This window comes from Suncus etruscus, chromosome 9, assembly GCF_024139225.1.
Source record: "Suncus etruscus isolate mSunEtr1 chromosome 9, mSunEtr1.pri.cur, whole genome shotgun sequence".
NCBI lineage: Eukaryota > Metazoa > Chordata > Mammalia > Eulipotyphla > Soricidae > Suncus > Suncus etruscus.
This window is the reverse complement of record NC_064856.1, coordinates 103,146,833-103,164,552: the sequence shown is the minus strand read 5'-3', so window position 1 is coordinate 103,164,552 and position 17,720 is coordinate 103,146,833. Positions and strand designations below refer to the sequence as shown.

The following is a 17,720-nucleotide window of genomic DNA, read 5'->3' as shown; positions in this document are numbered from 1 at the left end:
ACCCTCTATAACAAGTCAAGAAGTTCTGTCGTTGTCTGTATCTTGTTCTGATAAACAGCTGTATTCATATATTCAGAAACTCCATTTCAAATGCAAAAAGACTCTGGAAAGTTCTTTTGAAATTAGGTGCACAATTTCAGTCTTTGGAAAGACACTTTCTCCTCAGGATTCTGGATCCAGGTGAGAGGACAACTGTCTGGTAAAACAGAGGATTATGAGCTATTCCAATAGCCACTTATTCTTCTAGTAGGAGCTTGTAGAGAAAGGCTTATGGTCTGCTCACTCTTCTTCAGACATTCTGCACAACTGGTATTTATTTGGTTCTTTTTAATCCTTATCCAAATTTCCTGCCCATCTAGTCAAGCAAAGCAAGCATTGGTCTAAAGTGAGATTGAGACTGATTTAAAGTTCACAATTCTACACAATTCTAAGAGTATCATGTTGCATATTGTTATGTTGTTTTCTTCCCCTTATTCATTTATGATGGGGAAAATAAATGGTATAGAATTAAATATGATAGTGTCTATAAAGCCTAGTACTTAATGAAAGCTAACAATTGAATAAAAAATATAATGTTCTGAATTTTAGGGACATTCTCAAGAATAAAAATATTTGACTTCAGTTCCTAGTGTTATCCACCTGAATTATAATTTCTATTTAAGTTTTAGCTTGAGTATTTTGCTTCATTATTATAATAATTTTTCTCTTTATTAAAAACATATAATCTTTAGATAAGTTCCAAATAATCCATCATCTCTCTAAATACGTATATGTATATACTGCAAAAATAAATGCAAACAATTGGTTTGTTTTTTTAAGTAATAAGAGAGAAGCTTGAAATTCTATAATGATATAAAATATTAATTTTCAGTCCATTGATCTTTTAAAATACTCAATTATTTCTCAAATGCTATCTTTGGAGAATCTAAGTATATGTGAATTTACTAGCAGCAGGCACACAGAGATATTCAGGGGTGCTAACTCCGAGCACAGGTATAATTGTTCTGTCAATTTTTAACTTCTCATGCTATGCAGTTTTGTTTTGTTTTTCATTCAGTAGCACCCCAACTTTAAAAAACTGTTCATTGTAATCTGTATAAATTGACAAAACGAGAACACCTTTGTAGATTTGAATTATAAAACTCTTGATGACCTAAAATTACTATATCACAATTTCTACGAATATTTATGACAGTCACCTTTTGTACTCCTTACTTATCTGGAAGTGAGTAAAAATATACAAAAAGGAGTATGTATACTGAGATCATTTAAAATGTCTTCCTATTACTTGGCATTTTGTAATGAGATAATTACTATTATACATCAAACATATCAAACATAACTGCCCAAAATTCTTGTCTTAATTGGAAATGCTAATTAACATAAAGACTTCTAGTTATGATTAACTAATAAAAAAGAAAATAATTGGGTGCCAGAGTGATAGCACAGCAGTTAGGGTGTTTACCTTTCAAGTGGTTGGTTAGGAGTCAATCCCCAGCATCCCAAATAATCTTGGCCTGCTAAGAGTGATTCCTGACCACAGAATCAGGAGTATCCCTTATGGTCTACTAGTATGCACAAACTCCCACCAACCACCCCCCAAAAAATAGAATTTTATGCAAATCATTGGCAGAGAAAAGCTTCCTGATATATTTATTGTAGTGTCTTGTATTTTTCTCTTAAAAATAATCTTATACACTCATTTAAGGAAAGCTGATAACAATTCTTCATAGCCCCTTTGAATGATTAGGTAAATATATCTGTGATTGAATACTGTACTTCCTGCTTATCTTTACCTGTGAAAAAGTGAAAAGCAGTCCTTGGAAATGGATTCTAGGTGTCCAAAGCAAGGAAAGCTAACAAAATGGGATCATATGATTGGTATCTTTATGGTTCCAGGTGACATGTTTAAAGCTCCTGGACCATGTCTGATTACCTACAGATGTAACTATGTTTCAATAATCTCCAAATTAGCCTACAAAACTGAGGTCTATGACATGCAATCCAAAGACATAGATGCTTCCTATATCATTGTTATCTGGCAGCTTTCAAAGATAACAATAGTAATTACCTCTTTATAATTACTGTTGCCTGCACTGGGTGCATCCATTTTCTCATATAATCTTGCCATTAATCTTCTTCTAGTTCATAGTCCATAAGGCCATTGCCTTTTTTTTTGTGCTACCCATAGTCATTTTTCTCTTGATAAAAAACTTCCTTGCTTGTGGTGACTTGTTCAAATCCTTTCACCTCTTTTTTGTTCAGCATTCTTTTTTTGTTTTGTTTTGTTTTGTTTTTGGGCCTCACCCGTTTGATGCTCAGGGGTTACTCCTGACTAAGCGCTCAAAAATTGCCCCTGAATTGGGGGGCCATATGGGATGCCAGGGGATTGAACCGCAGTCCTTCCTTGGCTAGCGTTTGCAAGGCAGACACCTTACCTCTAGCGCCACCACTCCGGCCCCTTGTTCAGCATTCTTACTTCATGCCCTCCTGTTTTTCAAAACTCTCAGTAATACACTTTGTTACCTAGGAGATATATATTTTATAATGTTAATTTTTGTTCTAGATTAAGCATTAAAGTTTGATGTCAAGGAATCAGATGAACTAAATTTTATAAATTGTATTCCTAAAGAAAATATTTTCAGAAACATTAAATAGTTATCTGTAAACTTCAGATATTCAGAGTATAGTTGATCATTAGATTGGATCAGTTTCCAGAGACCAGACAGGTGTAGGCTTGAACTATTGATTTGTCCAGTGATCCATGTAGTTTATAACTAACAATGGTTTTAAAATATTAAAGAATAAAGGAAGTTACCATAAAATCAGATGAAGTGACAAATTGAATTTCATTGGAAGGAAATATAACCTTCTGATAAAGATTTAGTGATGTACTAGACAACAATTGTTGAAGTATTTCTACTTGTTAGACACTGCATAAAATCCATATTTTTATTAAGTAGAGGTGTTGTTATTACATTTAACTTTTAACTAAGATATAAGCAAAGCCATAAAGGCATCTTCCTTGCTTTTGTGCATGAAATGGCAAAATCAAAATTGAAAATAAAAAGCACTCTGAGTTAAAAAATCTTTTTATGTATGTGTTGTGTGAGGGTTACTTTCAGTTAAGTGACTCTTAAGGTGGGAAGTTATGCATGCATATTTTCTTTGTTGAATTTGTCTAAAAATATATGCACAGGAAATTGTTCTAATGACCTGCTAATGAGACTAACTGATGCAGCATCTTATAAAGAGCATATACACACACATATATATAAATATATATATATATATTAAGATTGAAGAAAAGCAAGAAATAAGCAACTTTAGCTAGAGATCTGATAGTCTGAGGGGAGGTGCAGATAAATATATGCAGGATCTTAATTTAAATTACTAGAATACTGGTGCCCAACAGGGAATGCCTTGCAGGTAGGAATCCTATATTCAGTCTTTTTGATATGTCACAGATCCCAGAGGAAGATAATCTTCAGAGATTTTAATGTAGAATCCTCTTTTCTTATATTATCATACAAAAGGTAAAATCCCCCTTAAGCTTAGTTATCAATAAATAGGAATTGGTTGGTTATCTGCCCTCTTCCTATGATAGTTTATCCTGAGCATTAAATGTCCCAGTTGGAGAATGGTCAGGTCTCTCAGCCTATAAAACTTGGAACCCCCTGACCTCATGCTTTTCTCTTTTATGTCTGTCTTGTTTTCTTAATCCTAAAGGCACCCCTACTTCAGACCCAATCACCTGGTAACATATTGCTTGTCAAAAAATTTTCAGTTGATTTGTTATAATTTGATTTAAAATCTTCATACATGATTCTGTACATGTTATGAATGAGTAAAGGACAATTCTTGTCCCTGTTTCTAAGAACTGTGTCCACTATGTCCACTGTATAATCAATCATTACTTATGTGGATATAGGAAGTACTTCTTTGTAGATTTTATTTATTTTTACATTATTTATTTGCAATAGTATCAATATTGTTTTTATACTTGTAATGCATAGCCTGCAACCAGAAGAATGCCAAACACTGATTTAGGAATAGTTTTAGGAATAGATTTAGGAATAATTTGTTTGTTTGTTTTCAGGGACACATCCAACTATGCTCAGGACTTACTCCTGGCAGTGTGCTTAAGGATCATTCTTTGGCAGTGCCTGAAGAACACTGTGTATTATAGATATTAAGGGGTTTGTAAGGCAAGTGCATTTCTTACTGTTCTATCTCTCTGGTTCACAAGTAGATTTTAACTTGTTAATCAAAATAGAGTCAAGGATAATTATGAACACCGAGAGTCCATCTATAAAGTTGTCATGTAATTTTCTTGGCTAATAAACAGTTTATAGAAGACGTAAAACTCAACAGCACAGAGATCAGTAATCACAATCCTAAAAAATTCTTTCATAGGTATCTCTACTTTGACGTAGAAAATTCTGCCTGCAAGTATGATACATAAGGGTACTTTTTCATCGAAATGTGTTGACATTTTTCTAGGTTTATTCACATCATCTTCTAAGGATGCTTCTTGTTGTGTGACACTTTCCATTATTATTTGACATTATTCTTGTATGTCTCAAGATTGTATAAAACTGGAAAGGCTATTATTGTTTGATCTACAAGATTCATTGAATGGTAGGGTTGTTTTGTTTTAAATCTTAAATAACAATTATTCTGGGATACTTATTTCACAAGATACTCAAAATGACAGCATTTAAAAATTTATAGCACTACGTGGGTCAAACCTTATGTTGAGATATGTCAAAATTATCTTATTTGGATCTCTTTCCACTATTCATCTACCTCAAAAATGTGGAATGGTAATATAAAAAAATTAGTAGAGAATGTGCTAATAATTGCCATTCACTTCCTTTTATTGACATATAGTGACAATATTTATTCAAGAAAATTTTTAGTTAAAAAGTCATTATATAGGAAACAGATTCAATCTTCATTGCTAGTCAGTCAACCTTGTAGATTTAGTTAGCCGTAATTAAAAACCTAAGTATCACATTTTGCCTTCTGTGAATGAAAGCTTCCCTTCTCATCTTTTAGCAGATGGCACCAGGCAGGTCTGTGGCAGATTCCAGAAACCACACCTCTGTGACCAAGTTTGTGCTTATGGGACTTACAGACAATAAAGAGCTGCAACTTCTCCTTTTCCCAATCTTTCTAGGGATCTACCTGGTGACCCTGATATGGAACCTGAGTCTGATCATCTTAATCAGAATGGACTCTCACCTGCACACACCTATGTACTTTTTTCTTAGTTTCCTGTCATTCCTAGACATCTGCTATTCTACATCTATCAGCCCAAGAATGCTTTCAGATTTCCTCAAAGACCAAAAAACAATTTCCTTTGCTGCCTGTGCCATCCAGTACTTTTTTGTATCTTGGCTGGGTCTATCAGAGTGTTGTCTCTTGACTGTCATGGCCTATGACAGATATGTTGCTATTGGTAACCCCTTGCAGTATTCTGCCATCATGGTTCCAGATGTGTGTAAGAAGATGGTTACTGGTGCTTATGGGAGTGGATTTTTCAGTAGCTTAATTCTGACAGTCCCTGGCTTTAATCTTGATTACTGTGGACCTAACATCATTGAACATTTCTTCTGTGACATGCCCCGAATTTTTCCTTTGTCTTGCTCTAATACCTTTATATTGCAAATAATTGTTTTCCTCATAGCTATACTTGTTGGGTCTGGCTCTTTCTTTATTATCTTATTATCCTATGCTTTTATTGCAGCTTCAATCCTGAAAATATCCTCCATTAAAGGCTTTCAATACTTGTGCCTCCCATCTGGCTGTTGTGACACTCTACTTTGGCTCTGGTTTATTTGTTTACTTTCAGCCTACTTCGAGCCACCCCAGGAAACAAGACAAGGTGCTGTCAGTGTTCTATGTTAATATTATCCCCATGTTAAATCCTCTTATCTACAGTCTGAGGAACAAGGAGATCAAAGAAGCTCTCAAGAGGATGACAGAGAAAGTAAAAACATACCTTTAAATGATAATAAATGACAGAAATTCTCCCCCTCAGGAAAGAATAGTTTGGAACTTCACTTTTGGTACATTAATAAAATCTAAGAAAAGAGAAAAGATAATCTGACTGCCTAGATTCTTATTTCTTTTTTTATTTAATAATATATTTTTATTTTAATCATAGTGGCCTACATATCAGGGACAATAATATTTTAGGTACATATTAACATAAAATCAGGGGAATTCCCATCATCAAATTGTCCTCCCTCCACCTCTTTTCCCATCCTGCCTCCCATATCCTCCTCCCTCACACCAGGGGCTGCTAGCATTAGTGGTCACCTCTGTGCCTAGCTTACTATTTAGTGATCTTACACCTGTTTGTCTTGGTACCTTCCTTATTTCCCCCTCTAATTGGGAGGTGGGACTAGATAATTCAAGTAATGTGGTTTTGTTTGAAGAAAAGTAATAAACTGGGATAAATATCAAAAACTTTGAAAATGGGCGGAGTCCTTCTAGAGGCTCTCATTCTCGGTTTGAGAGACAAAGGGGAAAAAGAAGGTGAAACACCACAACAGTACAAAAAAGAAGTGTCAAATAAAATATCCAGTGAGCACTCCACTGATAAAGATAAGCACCACATAAAAGCCATGTCTTGAGATGAAAAACATGGCAGAGTGCATAAAGGAAGAAGAGAAATGAAGAAAAAAATTAAAAAATATATAAAAATGGAGACAACAGCTTCAATGTCCACACCAAAAAAAAGAAGTCTACAAAAACTTGATAAATAAATAGATAAAAAAATTATAATAAAATAAAAAATGTTTTGTGCTTTTGGCCCTTTTCCCCCCCTTCTGCAGAGGCACAGTAAATTTTGGGGTCATTTGAAAAGAAATTCCCTTGGCCTAAGAGATACAGGCTTTCTCCACCCTTGAAGTATATTGTCAGGGGATTAACTATAGACTCCTTTCAGGTTCATTTACTCTCCCCTTGGTGCTTTTGTGGTGTATGGAAGACTTCTGCTCCATTCTGGGTGATAAAGTCAGACCTCTGTATCTAGAGATCTCGGTATCTGCCAGGTCAAGGAGTGGAACTTATGATGAAGTCTTTCTTTGTGGTTCTAGAAGTTCTGTTCCCTCAGTGTCATTTTAATTCGTCTTCTGTGGTTGGTAATCCTGGTCTTTGCGCTGATCTTAGGATGGAGCCTGGGATAGCCTCTTTCATTATGTTATCAGAAGACCCATTCAATTGCTATTGTCTCAGTCAGACCTCTGGAATTAGAGATCACGGTTGTTGTGCAGGACGTAGATCAAACCCTAGACTAGGGATTTTCCTTTTTTATTGGTCCCAGGATACATACTGCCCAATCATGGTTCTATCAACCAGTCATCTGTAGAACACGATCTTGGCTTTTTCACAGACCAAAGGGTGACAAGTCTTCTGATTTTGTCTTATCGTTAGCTGGTGAGGTAGGATAACCTGCTCTTAGGTCAAGTTGTTCCCAATTTCCTTGTTGTCAGGATATCATATTAGAGCTGTCACTTGTTGGTGTCTGAGCATTATTAAGTATGTTCCAGATGGGATTTGTTTCCTATAGCTGTTGTGAAGAACTGTGTCATTTCTATGTCTAGGATCCAGGATTCAAGACTGGATGATTGGTGTTTAATCACCTGGAGTCTAAGTTGGGTCCATGTGACATATTTTCAAGGTGCGAGATGCCCCTGTATTGTAAACAAGTATGAGTTCTTATCCCTAGTAGATAGGAGCTTGTTTTTGTAAGTAAGATTTCCCCCTTTTTTAGTGTGCCTTTGCAGGGTAAAATGGTGCTACATTATATTGCCAGTGCATGAATCAGCAGGGGAGTTGGTTGTCTTTTCTTGCTGGGAATGAGGTGTGGGTTGACTGGGTGTCCCTTCGCTTGGGTGCTGGGTACTGGTTCATTGAGGTAGAAAGTCAGTCTTGATGCCTAATGGATTAAGAACTGAGGGTGAAGAGTTTTAATAAGGTGGGAAATCTGGATGGGATTGAGGGGTGAAGGGATAGTCAGATTTCCAAAGGGGGAAAGGGTAAAGTATATGGAAGGGGCAGGAGAGAAAAAAAGCAAAAAATTTAAAAATAATAATAATAATAATAATAATAGTAAAAAGAAAGTAGTGAGAAGAGAGGAGAAAAGAGCAAGGGAATGCTAGTTTGCTTGGATGTGTTCGATGAGTAGAGCCTGTAGTATAAGTCTGAAGGTCACAGTTGCTGCTTCGGTGCTCTGGCTGGTCATGTGTTTCAAGTCCTAAAAAAGAAGGTATAACCTAGAGATAAAGGATATGTTAAAGAGTTTTATCGGGATATTCTTGTAACGCAAGATGGGTACGGTATCTCGTGTGACTGAGCCCCGAGATGCCATCTTAGTTTGTCTACCTTTGTATCCAAGAATGCCTGTGGACAGAAAAGCTGAGAGGCTATTTTAAATATAGTAAGATTAAGGCATTAAAGCATATTGTTATGGGATGCTTCCATGGTATTCTTTACCTGTGATCCTGTATAAGATCCCTAAGGGATTATTGTGGGTATTTGTAGTAAAAGGCTGATTACATGCCTGTTCTCTCTATGCTGCTGTTTCTGCTGTTGCTGGTTTCTTTGTGGTATAATGTAGTCAAGAGTTTGTGTTGTTCCTCTTTCATGTGTTTTGGGCATTGCTCCCTGGTATATGTTGCCTGTTACAGTGTTTGGAGTTTCTACCCTTTTAAACCCTGTTATTTGATTGTTGAGTATTAGTTGTATATAAGGTGTATGTTCTAGGTGCTTCAGAATAGTGCTATCATTCTGTGTTTATCTTTCGTCTTCTGGCTTGCTTCATTTAACATAATATGTTGTAGGTACATCGAAGTTGCTGCAAAGTCTTGATTGTATCATTTCTGACTGCCATGTACTCTGCAATTGTGTATAGATACTACATATTAATGATCTATTCATCTGTTGTTGGACATCAAGGTTGGTTCCAAGACCTGGCTATTATACTGAGTGCTGAGATAAGTAGTGGAGTGCATACATACTTTGGGGTGAATGTCCTTCCAACTTGGGGGTAGACACCTAGGAGAGCAATTGCTGGGTCAAATGGTAGCTCAATTCTGAGTTCTTTGAGCACTCTCCAGACTTTTCTCCATAGGGGTTGGACTAGGGGGCATTCCCACCAGCAGTGGATGAGAGTGCCTTTCATACTGCATCCCTGCCAACAGAGATTGCTCCTGTCACTTTTGATGTGAGCCATCCTCACTGGTGTGAGGTGGTACCTCACTGTTGTCTTGATTTGGATTTCCTTGATGATGAGTGAAGGTGAGCATGTTTTCATGTGTTTGTTGGCCATCTTTTGGTTTTCCTCAGAGAAGTGTCTATTCATTTCATCTCCCCATTTTTTATGGCTTTATTTGGTTTTGGGGGGCTCAGCTTTCTGAGTGCTTTGTATATTCTAGATATCAGCCCTTTATCTGACGTGTTGAGTGCAAAGATATTTTTCCAGTCAGTTAACTGTCTTCTTGTGTTAAGTAGGGTTTCTTTCACCATGGAGAAGCTTTTTAGTTTGATGTAGTCCCATGTGTTTATGTTTGATGCTAAAATTTTTGCCATTGGTGCTCCATCCTCGAAGACCTTTTTGATATATAGGTCTTCGAGTGTTCTGCCTATTTTATTCTCAATAAACTTTATAGATTCGGGTCTGATTTCAAAGTATTTGAACCATTTTGAGTTTATTTTTATATAAGGAGTGAGGTATGGGTCAAATTTCATTTTCTTACATGTGGTTTTCCAGTTGTACCAGCACCATTTGTTGAAGAAACTTTCTTTGTTCCATTTTAAGTTCTTGGCTCTTTTGTCAAATATTAGTTGGCTGCATATTTGGGGGTTTATGTCTGGGAATTCTGTTCTGACCCACTGATCTGAGATCCTGTCTTTGTTCCAGTACCATGCTGTTTTGATCACTGTGGCTTTATAGTATAGTTTTAGGTTAGGTAAAGGGATGCCACCTAGCTTCTTGTTTTTCAGTATGTGTTTGACTATCCTAGGTCTTTTGTGGTTCCAGATGAATTTTGTGATTGATTGTTCTAATTCTTTAAAGAATGATGTCTGAATTTGGATAGGAATTGCATTAAATCTATATAGTAGTTTGGGTAGGATAGTCATTTTGACTATGTTAATTCTACCTACAAATGAGCATGGGATGTTCTTCCATTTCTTTAGATCTTCTTCCATTTCTTTCTGAAGTGTTTTGAAGTTTCCTTGGTATAGGCCCTTCACTTTTCTTGTAAGGTTGATACCTAGGTACCTGATATTTTTTGATACAATTTTAAATGGAATTGTATTTCTAATCTCTCTCTCCTCAGCTTTGTTATTTTTATAGAGAAATGCTACTGTTATTTATATATTGACTTTGTGTCCAGCCACTTTGCTGTATTGGTTAATTGTTTCTAGGAGTTTTACTGTGGACTCTTTAGGGTTTTTGATGTATATCATCATATCTTATGCAAATAGAGAAAGTTTGAATTCCTCTTTCCGAATTTGGATTCTTTTGATTCCCTTCTCTTGTAGGATTGCTATTGCTAGGACTTCTAATATTATATTGAATAAGAGTGGAGAGTGGACAGCCTTGCCTAGTTCCTGACCTTAGTGGAAATGCTTCTAGTTTTTCACCATTAAGGATAATGTTGGCTGTGGGCTTTTTATACATAGCTGTAACTATTTTGAGGACGGTTCCTTGTAAACCTATTTCAACATGAAAGAGTGTTGGATTTTGTCAAACACCTTCTCTGCATCAATTGATATGATCATGTGGGTTTTTATTTTCTTGTTGATGTGATGCATGATGTTGATTGATTTGCGTATGTTGAACCAACCTTGCATTCCTGGGGTAAAACTCAGTTGGTCATGATGTATGATCTTTTTGATGAAGTGTTGGATTCGGTTTGCTAAGATTTTGTTGAGTATCTTTGCAACTATGTTCATTAGTGAGATTGGTCTGTAGTCTTCTTTCTTGGTGGTGTCTTTGCCATCTTTGGGAATGAATGTGATATTAGCCTCATAAAAGGAGTTGGGGAGGGTTCCTATATTTTCGATGGTTTGAAAGAGTTTATGGGAAAGTGGTAGTAAGTCTTCCCAAAATGTTCGATAGAATTCACCTGTAAATCCATCTGGGCCTGGACTTTTGTTCTTAGGGAGTTTTTTAATTACATCTTCAATTTCCTCTGAAGTGATTGGTCTGTTTAGGCTTTCTAGGTCTTCCTTTTTCAGTTTTAGAAGAAAGTATTTTTACAAGAATCTGTCGATTTCTACTGAGTTCTCTAGTCTGACTGAGTATAGTTGTTCATAATATGATCTCATGATATGTTATATTCAGTTTTCTGTGGATGGAGGGTCCTATATAAGTCTATTGCCTCTAGATCATCTAATTTTTTCATTTAGGGCTCCTATTTCTTTGCTGCCTTTCTGTTTGGTGGATCTGTTCAATGGTGATAGTGGGGTATTGCAATCTCCTACTATTATCACATTTCCCTTCATGTGTTTCTCCAAATTGAGAGCTGTTGCCTCACATATTTTGCTGGCTCTACATTAGTTGTGTAAACATTGACCAGGGTTAGTACTTCCTGATCTCATGTTCCCCTGATCAGTAAGTAGTGACCCTCTTTGTCTCTGATTACTTTCTTGAGGTTGAATGCAATTTGGTCTGATGTAAGAATGGCTGTCCCTGCTCTTTTTTGTTTTCCATTATCCTGAATAATTAATTTCCATCCTTTTATTTGAAGCCTGTGTTTTTCCTGTAGTTGTAGGTGTGTTTCTTGCAGGCAGCAGAAGTCCGGTTTATGCTTTCTAATCCAGTTCTCTACTATGTGTCTCTTAATGGGAGAGTTTAGTCCGTTAACATTTTGGGAGATTATTGTGCAGTTGTGTTGTGTAGGGTGGTTGTTGTTACAATCAGGGATTTGGATTGTGTAATTCGTCTCTGAGTAGGTCGTTTAGGAATGGCTTTGTTTGCGCAAATTATGTAAGTTCGTTTTTGTTTGAGAATGTTTTTTATCTGCCCTCCCATATGAATGAGAGTTTTGCTGAGTATTGGACCCTAGGTTGGAAATTTCTTTCATTCAGGTGTTTAAATATGTCATTCCACTGTCTTCTTGCTTGGATTATTTTAAATGGGAGATCTGGTTTGATTCTTAAGTTTCTTGCTTTGTACTTAAGGGTTTTTTTTCTCCTTATTGCTTTAAGGAGTTATCTTTCTCATTGTTTTTGGCCATTTGTTTTACTCTATGTCTTGGTGTTGGTTTCTTAGTGTCGATTTTATTAGGGACTCTCTTCACTTCCTGGATTTGCACTGAAGCTTCTTTTCAGAGGGTGGGAAAGTTTTCTTTCATTACGTCCCTTTTCCCTATTTCCTCCCCTTCTGGTATGCCTACAATAGAAACTTATTTCTATTTTCTGCACCAGCAAATGACTTTTTTGAGACAATGTTACTAGTTTTTAATTTAGAATAATGGCTACTTCTTGGTAAGTATATGTAGATAATATTTTATCTTGATATTGTAGCGGTATTGATAGATGCTATGTGTAGAGGATTGTCAATTACCTAGTAAGCCATTAAAATGGTTTCATTAAATTTTTATGTTTACATATATTTAATATTAATTGTATATTATTTAAAATTCAAGTTTATGAAATCTTATATTATTTTAAATATTTACTTATTTCTTTCCGACTTTAGGGGTATTAATACTGTTAACACTTAATATAGTATAACTTAATAATATTAACTTAATACTGTTAATAATTATTACAAGTGTGCATTGTTCCAATAACACATCCACAACTAGTGTCCATCTTTCTTCCCTCAACCTCCCCCAAACCCCTCCCTTCCACTTGTCTCCCCAACATGAAAACTCAATTACTTTGACCAACTATCTGTTTCTGTTGTCTTTGTCCATTTCATCCTCTCTTACCATGCATCTTTATATATCACTTATGAAAGAAACCATTCTGCATCTATTCCTCTCCTGACTGATCACTCAGCATGATACCTTCTAGTCATATCTACAAAGCATCAAATAACACGATTTCATCTTTTCTTATGGCTGCATGGTATTCTGTTATGTAAATATATCAGGTTTTTCAAATTAAAAATTTTAATTTCACTACTGTGTGATACAGTGTTAAAGTTGTTGAAAGTTGAGTTTTAGTCATACAATGTTCCAATGTCCATACTTTCACTAGTATCCCTACCACCAATTTTTTGCCTCCCTGGTCTCCATTTTCACTCTTAGACTTCCTCTATGGCCAATACTTTCCTTTCTTCTCCCCTTTTTCTCTTTTATACTAGTGGTCCCTTTTCTATCTTAACTGCACTCTCCCTGTCCATCATTTATATTGTCCTTGGACATTATTATTATTCTTTTAATATGTGTCTTTAATTTTCTACAGATGAGTGCAATCATTATGCACTCTCATTTTCCCTCTCTCTCTGACTCATTTCAATCACCATGATACTCTCCATGTCTATTAATACATAAGCAAATATTATGACTTCTTTTGTCTTCACAGCTGCATCAGATTTCATTGTGCAGATGTACTATGATGGCTTTATACATTTATTTGTTTTGGGCACCTGGGTTGTTTCCATTCTGTCTATTGTGATTGTCGCTAAAATAAGTCCAGTTGTTTTTCTGCATTTTGGGGGACCTCTCAGTTATATTCCCAGAAGCAGTATCGTTGAGTAAAAAAGAAGCTCAATCTCTAGTTTTTTGGGGAATGTACATATTGTTTCCCAAGAAGACAAGATCAGTTTACATTCCCACTAGGAATGAATGTGAGTTTCTCTCTCTGCTTCTGGTTGTTCTTTTATATATATATATATATAATCATCTATATATTATACTTCTAGATCGATACATATATAGCTGGAAATTTGGGCTTTTTCATATTTTCTCTTTTATAAAAATTTTTATTCAGACCATTGTGAATTATAAGTCCTTTATAGTTGTATTTCAGGCATGTACTGAAAATTAAATTAGGGCCATTTTTATCACCAGTGTTGAACTCCCTCCACCAGAGTTTGTAGCATGCATCCCATACCTCCACCCTTAGCCCCCTGGTCTACCAGTGCAATGAACACCTTTTGTGTTAGCTTATTATAAGCAGGGTCTCTTGATTCTATTGTTGTTGACTTTGATTTGGGTATTTATTGAGTTGTGACCATTTTTTCCCATCTGAAATCACTTGGTCCCTAGGCCCTATCCAATTTTTTTCTCAATTTGTAAATAGACACAGAAATATGATGTAAAACAAAATTATTTATGTTCCAAGGTTATATAAAAAAGGCAAGAGCTCCTATCTAGAAGATATAGCTGAAATTTTTAAAAAATAAAAAAAATGGGAGGCTGGTGTGACAGTCATTTTTTCTTTTTTGTATATGTGTAGTAAACATTGGGAAAATTAGAAAAAAATACCCTTGGCCTAAAAAAACTGGTGTCTCTACCCATGAAACATACTGTAATAAGGAATGGGAGAAGTAAAATGTCTGTCACCATACAGGTAGGAGTGGGGGAGATAGGGAGCACTGGTGAAGGGGGGGAAATTCCGTTTTTGACTACAACCCAACTACGAACATGCTTGTAATTATGGTATGTAAATAAATATGTATATAAAAATAAATAAAATTCAATTATGAAGAAGAAACTCTAGGAGATCAGGGTACCAATGAGAAAATTTATAGCCCCACCAACTATGCATTCTCTAGGCCATCACCTGGACCTTGCCCTAACTGCAATAGAGGCAATCACTGGGCAGAGATTGCTGATCTGCCTTTGTAAACAGAGGATAGCACCAGATCTTTTAACTCTAGGTTAGATTTTTTAATTGTTGAAGATTTGGTCACCACAGGAGGGAATGCAGGGCCCTCCATACTCTCACTCTCTGTATACTGCCACCTGGACCCTCCCTATGGTTCAATGGAGGTAAACATTGGGTGAGAAATTGACCAACTAATTTTCGCAAATACCAAGAAACTGGGCAGAGTCCTATTCTAAGCTCCACAAAATCTGGAGCAACAAGTCATGCAGTCCTATAGCCCATAAACTCACTACAACCCACCACCCCTGGAAGTGCCACCCCAGACATTTCTTGCCCAATTGATATTATCCTGACTCTAGCACAAAGCCCATACAAACTATGCTCGAGCATAAAGGGACCCATACACCAGGCACAGTAGATCTGATTTTTTTTGTAGGAGAAGCCTAACGATAAAAGATTATTAATAGTCATATGGGGATTATAGACCCAGACTATGAGAGAGAACTAATAATCATAATAACAGTGGCTACAAAACGAGCTAATAAAAAGGATAAGAGAATAGCACAACTTCTACTCTTCCCATTTGTAATGCTGGACCACTCTGATGGCCAAAGAATAGAAGGATTTGGCAGCATCAATTCCCTAGGAGCATCTACAGACCCTATGGTGGCATTCACATATAACCTGCACAAAACTATTTGCCCAGTAATTCCCTACACATTGATGGCAAGCAATTTATTGGTATAATTGATACATCATATCCACCCTATACTGACCTCATAATTAAGCTCTAGATGATATTCCTTATGGCCTACAATTAATAGGCAATATGCCTTCTTCCTCTGTCGACAGAGTGCTAGGCAACTAAAAGCCAAAGGAAATACAACCATGTCTCAATCTTATGTGCCTTCTGTACCTCTGTATCTAGGGGGACATGATTTACATGACCAGTGATATGCCAAGTTCACCATTCTTCCTCCAATAAATCCACCTGCCACTCCTCTAGCTCATAACCCAGAGGACTCTCATTTTCTTTTTTTTCTCTTTATTTATTTTAACATGTTCATTTACTTTGTCTCTTGAGCCCCCAGATTGTAGTACATTACAATATTTCTTACACACAGAAATCCAAAGCCAAAAATTTATGCAACTTCCTTAACATTAAAAGCTGTAGTATTGTTGACACAATTGATCATAATACAATAATTCATTAAGAATGAGTTAAAGGAGCACAGCAAAGACTGTGTTAGTGTGGAAATTGTTTTCATAGGCCCAGGAAAATATGGGGGACCTGGAAAGAAAAAGCCTTGGCCTAAATACAAGAAAACCTTACTTCTGAAGTTTTCTGGCACAAGACCAACTCTAGGCTTCAGGCATATTAGGTTGTCCAACTCAAGTCATTGTCTATAGTGCCAATACACTTTTATTTTTTACACAGTCACTGTTGTTGGTGTCAGGTTTCTGTAGCCAAGGATCTTGAAATATGTCCTTATCCTATATAAGAGTCAGGATGATGCGGAACACCCTATAGTTTCACTCACAGTCAGAGGGTGATTCAGAGAGCTCAGTCTTTAAAGCAGGCTGTTATTGTTGTTAAGTTCTCTGGGTATTAAAGGGAAGTCTCTGTTGAATAGGTCAATGCCAGAGCAGTGGTAGAATCTTCCCTGGTAGAGGATTGCATTCAGGTGATGTAGTACACAACCATGGTTGTTTTGTAGATGGCATCTCTGATTCAGGGGTTAATGGACAATTGCCAATCGTTCAAGACATGAGCCAGGTCTTTATGACAATTTGGACCCTGGCCAGCCAGAATAAAGAACCCACTTGAGCTTTTGCCTGAGTGACTGTCTCTTCATTTCTCTGCATTGGAGCAGCATATGGACTACTGAGCCTTACAGTATAATAATAATTATCTCATTACAAAATGCCAAGTAATAGGAAGATTTTTTAAATTATCCGAGTATACATACTCGTTTCTGTATATTGTTACTCACTTCCAGATAAGTTTGGAGTACAAAAGGTGACTGTCATAAATATTCATAAAATTATTATATAGTAATTTTAGGACATCAAAACTTTTATAATTCAGATCTACAAAGGTGTTCTCATTTTGCTAATTTGTATAGGTTGCAATAAACAGTTTTTAAAAGCTGGGGTGCTACTGAATAAAAACAAAACAAAACTGTATAACATGAGAAGTTTAAAGTTTAAAGTTAAAGTTTAAAGTTAAAGTGACAGAACAATTATGCCTGTGCTTGGAGTAGCACCTCTGAATATCTCTGTGTGTCTGCTGCTAGTAAATTCACATATATTAAGGTTCTTCAAAGATGGCATTGGAGAAATAGTCGAGTAATTTAAATGATCAATGAACTGAAAATTAGTACCTTATATCATTATAAAACTTTGGAGGGTTTTTGTTTTTTGGGTTTTTTTGTTTGTTTCAAGCTTGAAAAAATACTTATTGTTATTACTTATTTCTTAAAAATATGAACCAATAGTTTGCTTTTATTTTTGCAGTGTATATATATACATATATATATATACATATATATATATATATACTTATTTGGAAAGATGATGTATCATTTGGAACTTATCTAAAGATTATATATTTTTAATAAAGAGAAAATTATTACTACTATAATGAAGCAAAATACTCAAACTAAAATTAAAATAGAAATTATAGTTCAAATAATAACATTGGGGACCAAATACAAATTTATTCTTGAGAATGTCCCTAAATTCAGGACATTGTATTTTTGATTCAGTTTTTAGCTTTCACTAAGTACTAGGCTGTATAGACACTATCATATTTAATTCTATACCATCTATTTTCCCCAACATAGGTGAATAAAGGAAAGAAAATAATATTCAACATGATATTCTAAATTCAGAACTCTCTAACCTGTTCTTTA

At 35.7% G+C, this 17,720-nt stretch overlaps 1 protein-coding gene across 1 annotated transcript; it reads left to right on the top strand.

Annotated features, from left to right (window-relative positions):
- Positions 1-5,064: 5,064 nt before the first annotated feature.
- On the top strand, positions 5,065-6,013 carry LOC126018740 (olfactory receptor 5A1-like). The gene is given in 2 exon segments (XM_049780835.1): positions 5,065-5,783; positions 5,785-6,013. Coding segments are annotated over 2 exon segments (948 nt in total).
- The last annotated feature ends 11,707 nt before the right edge of the window (positions 6,014-17,720 follow it).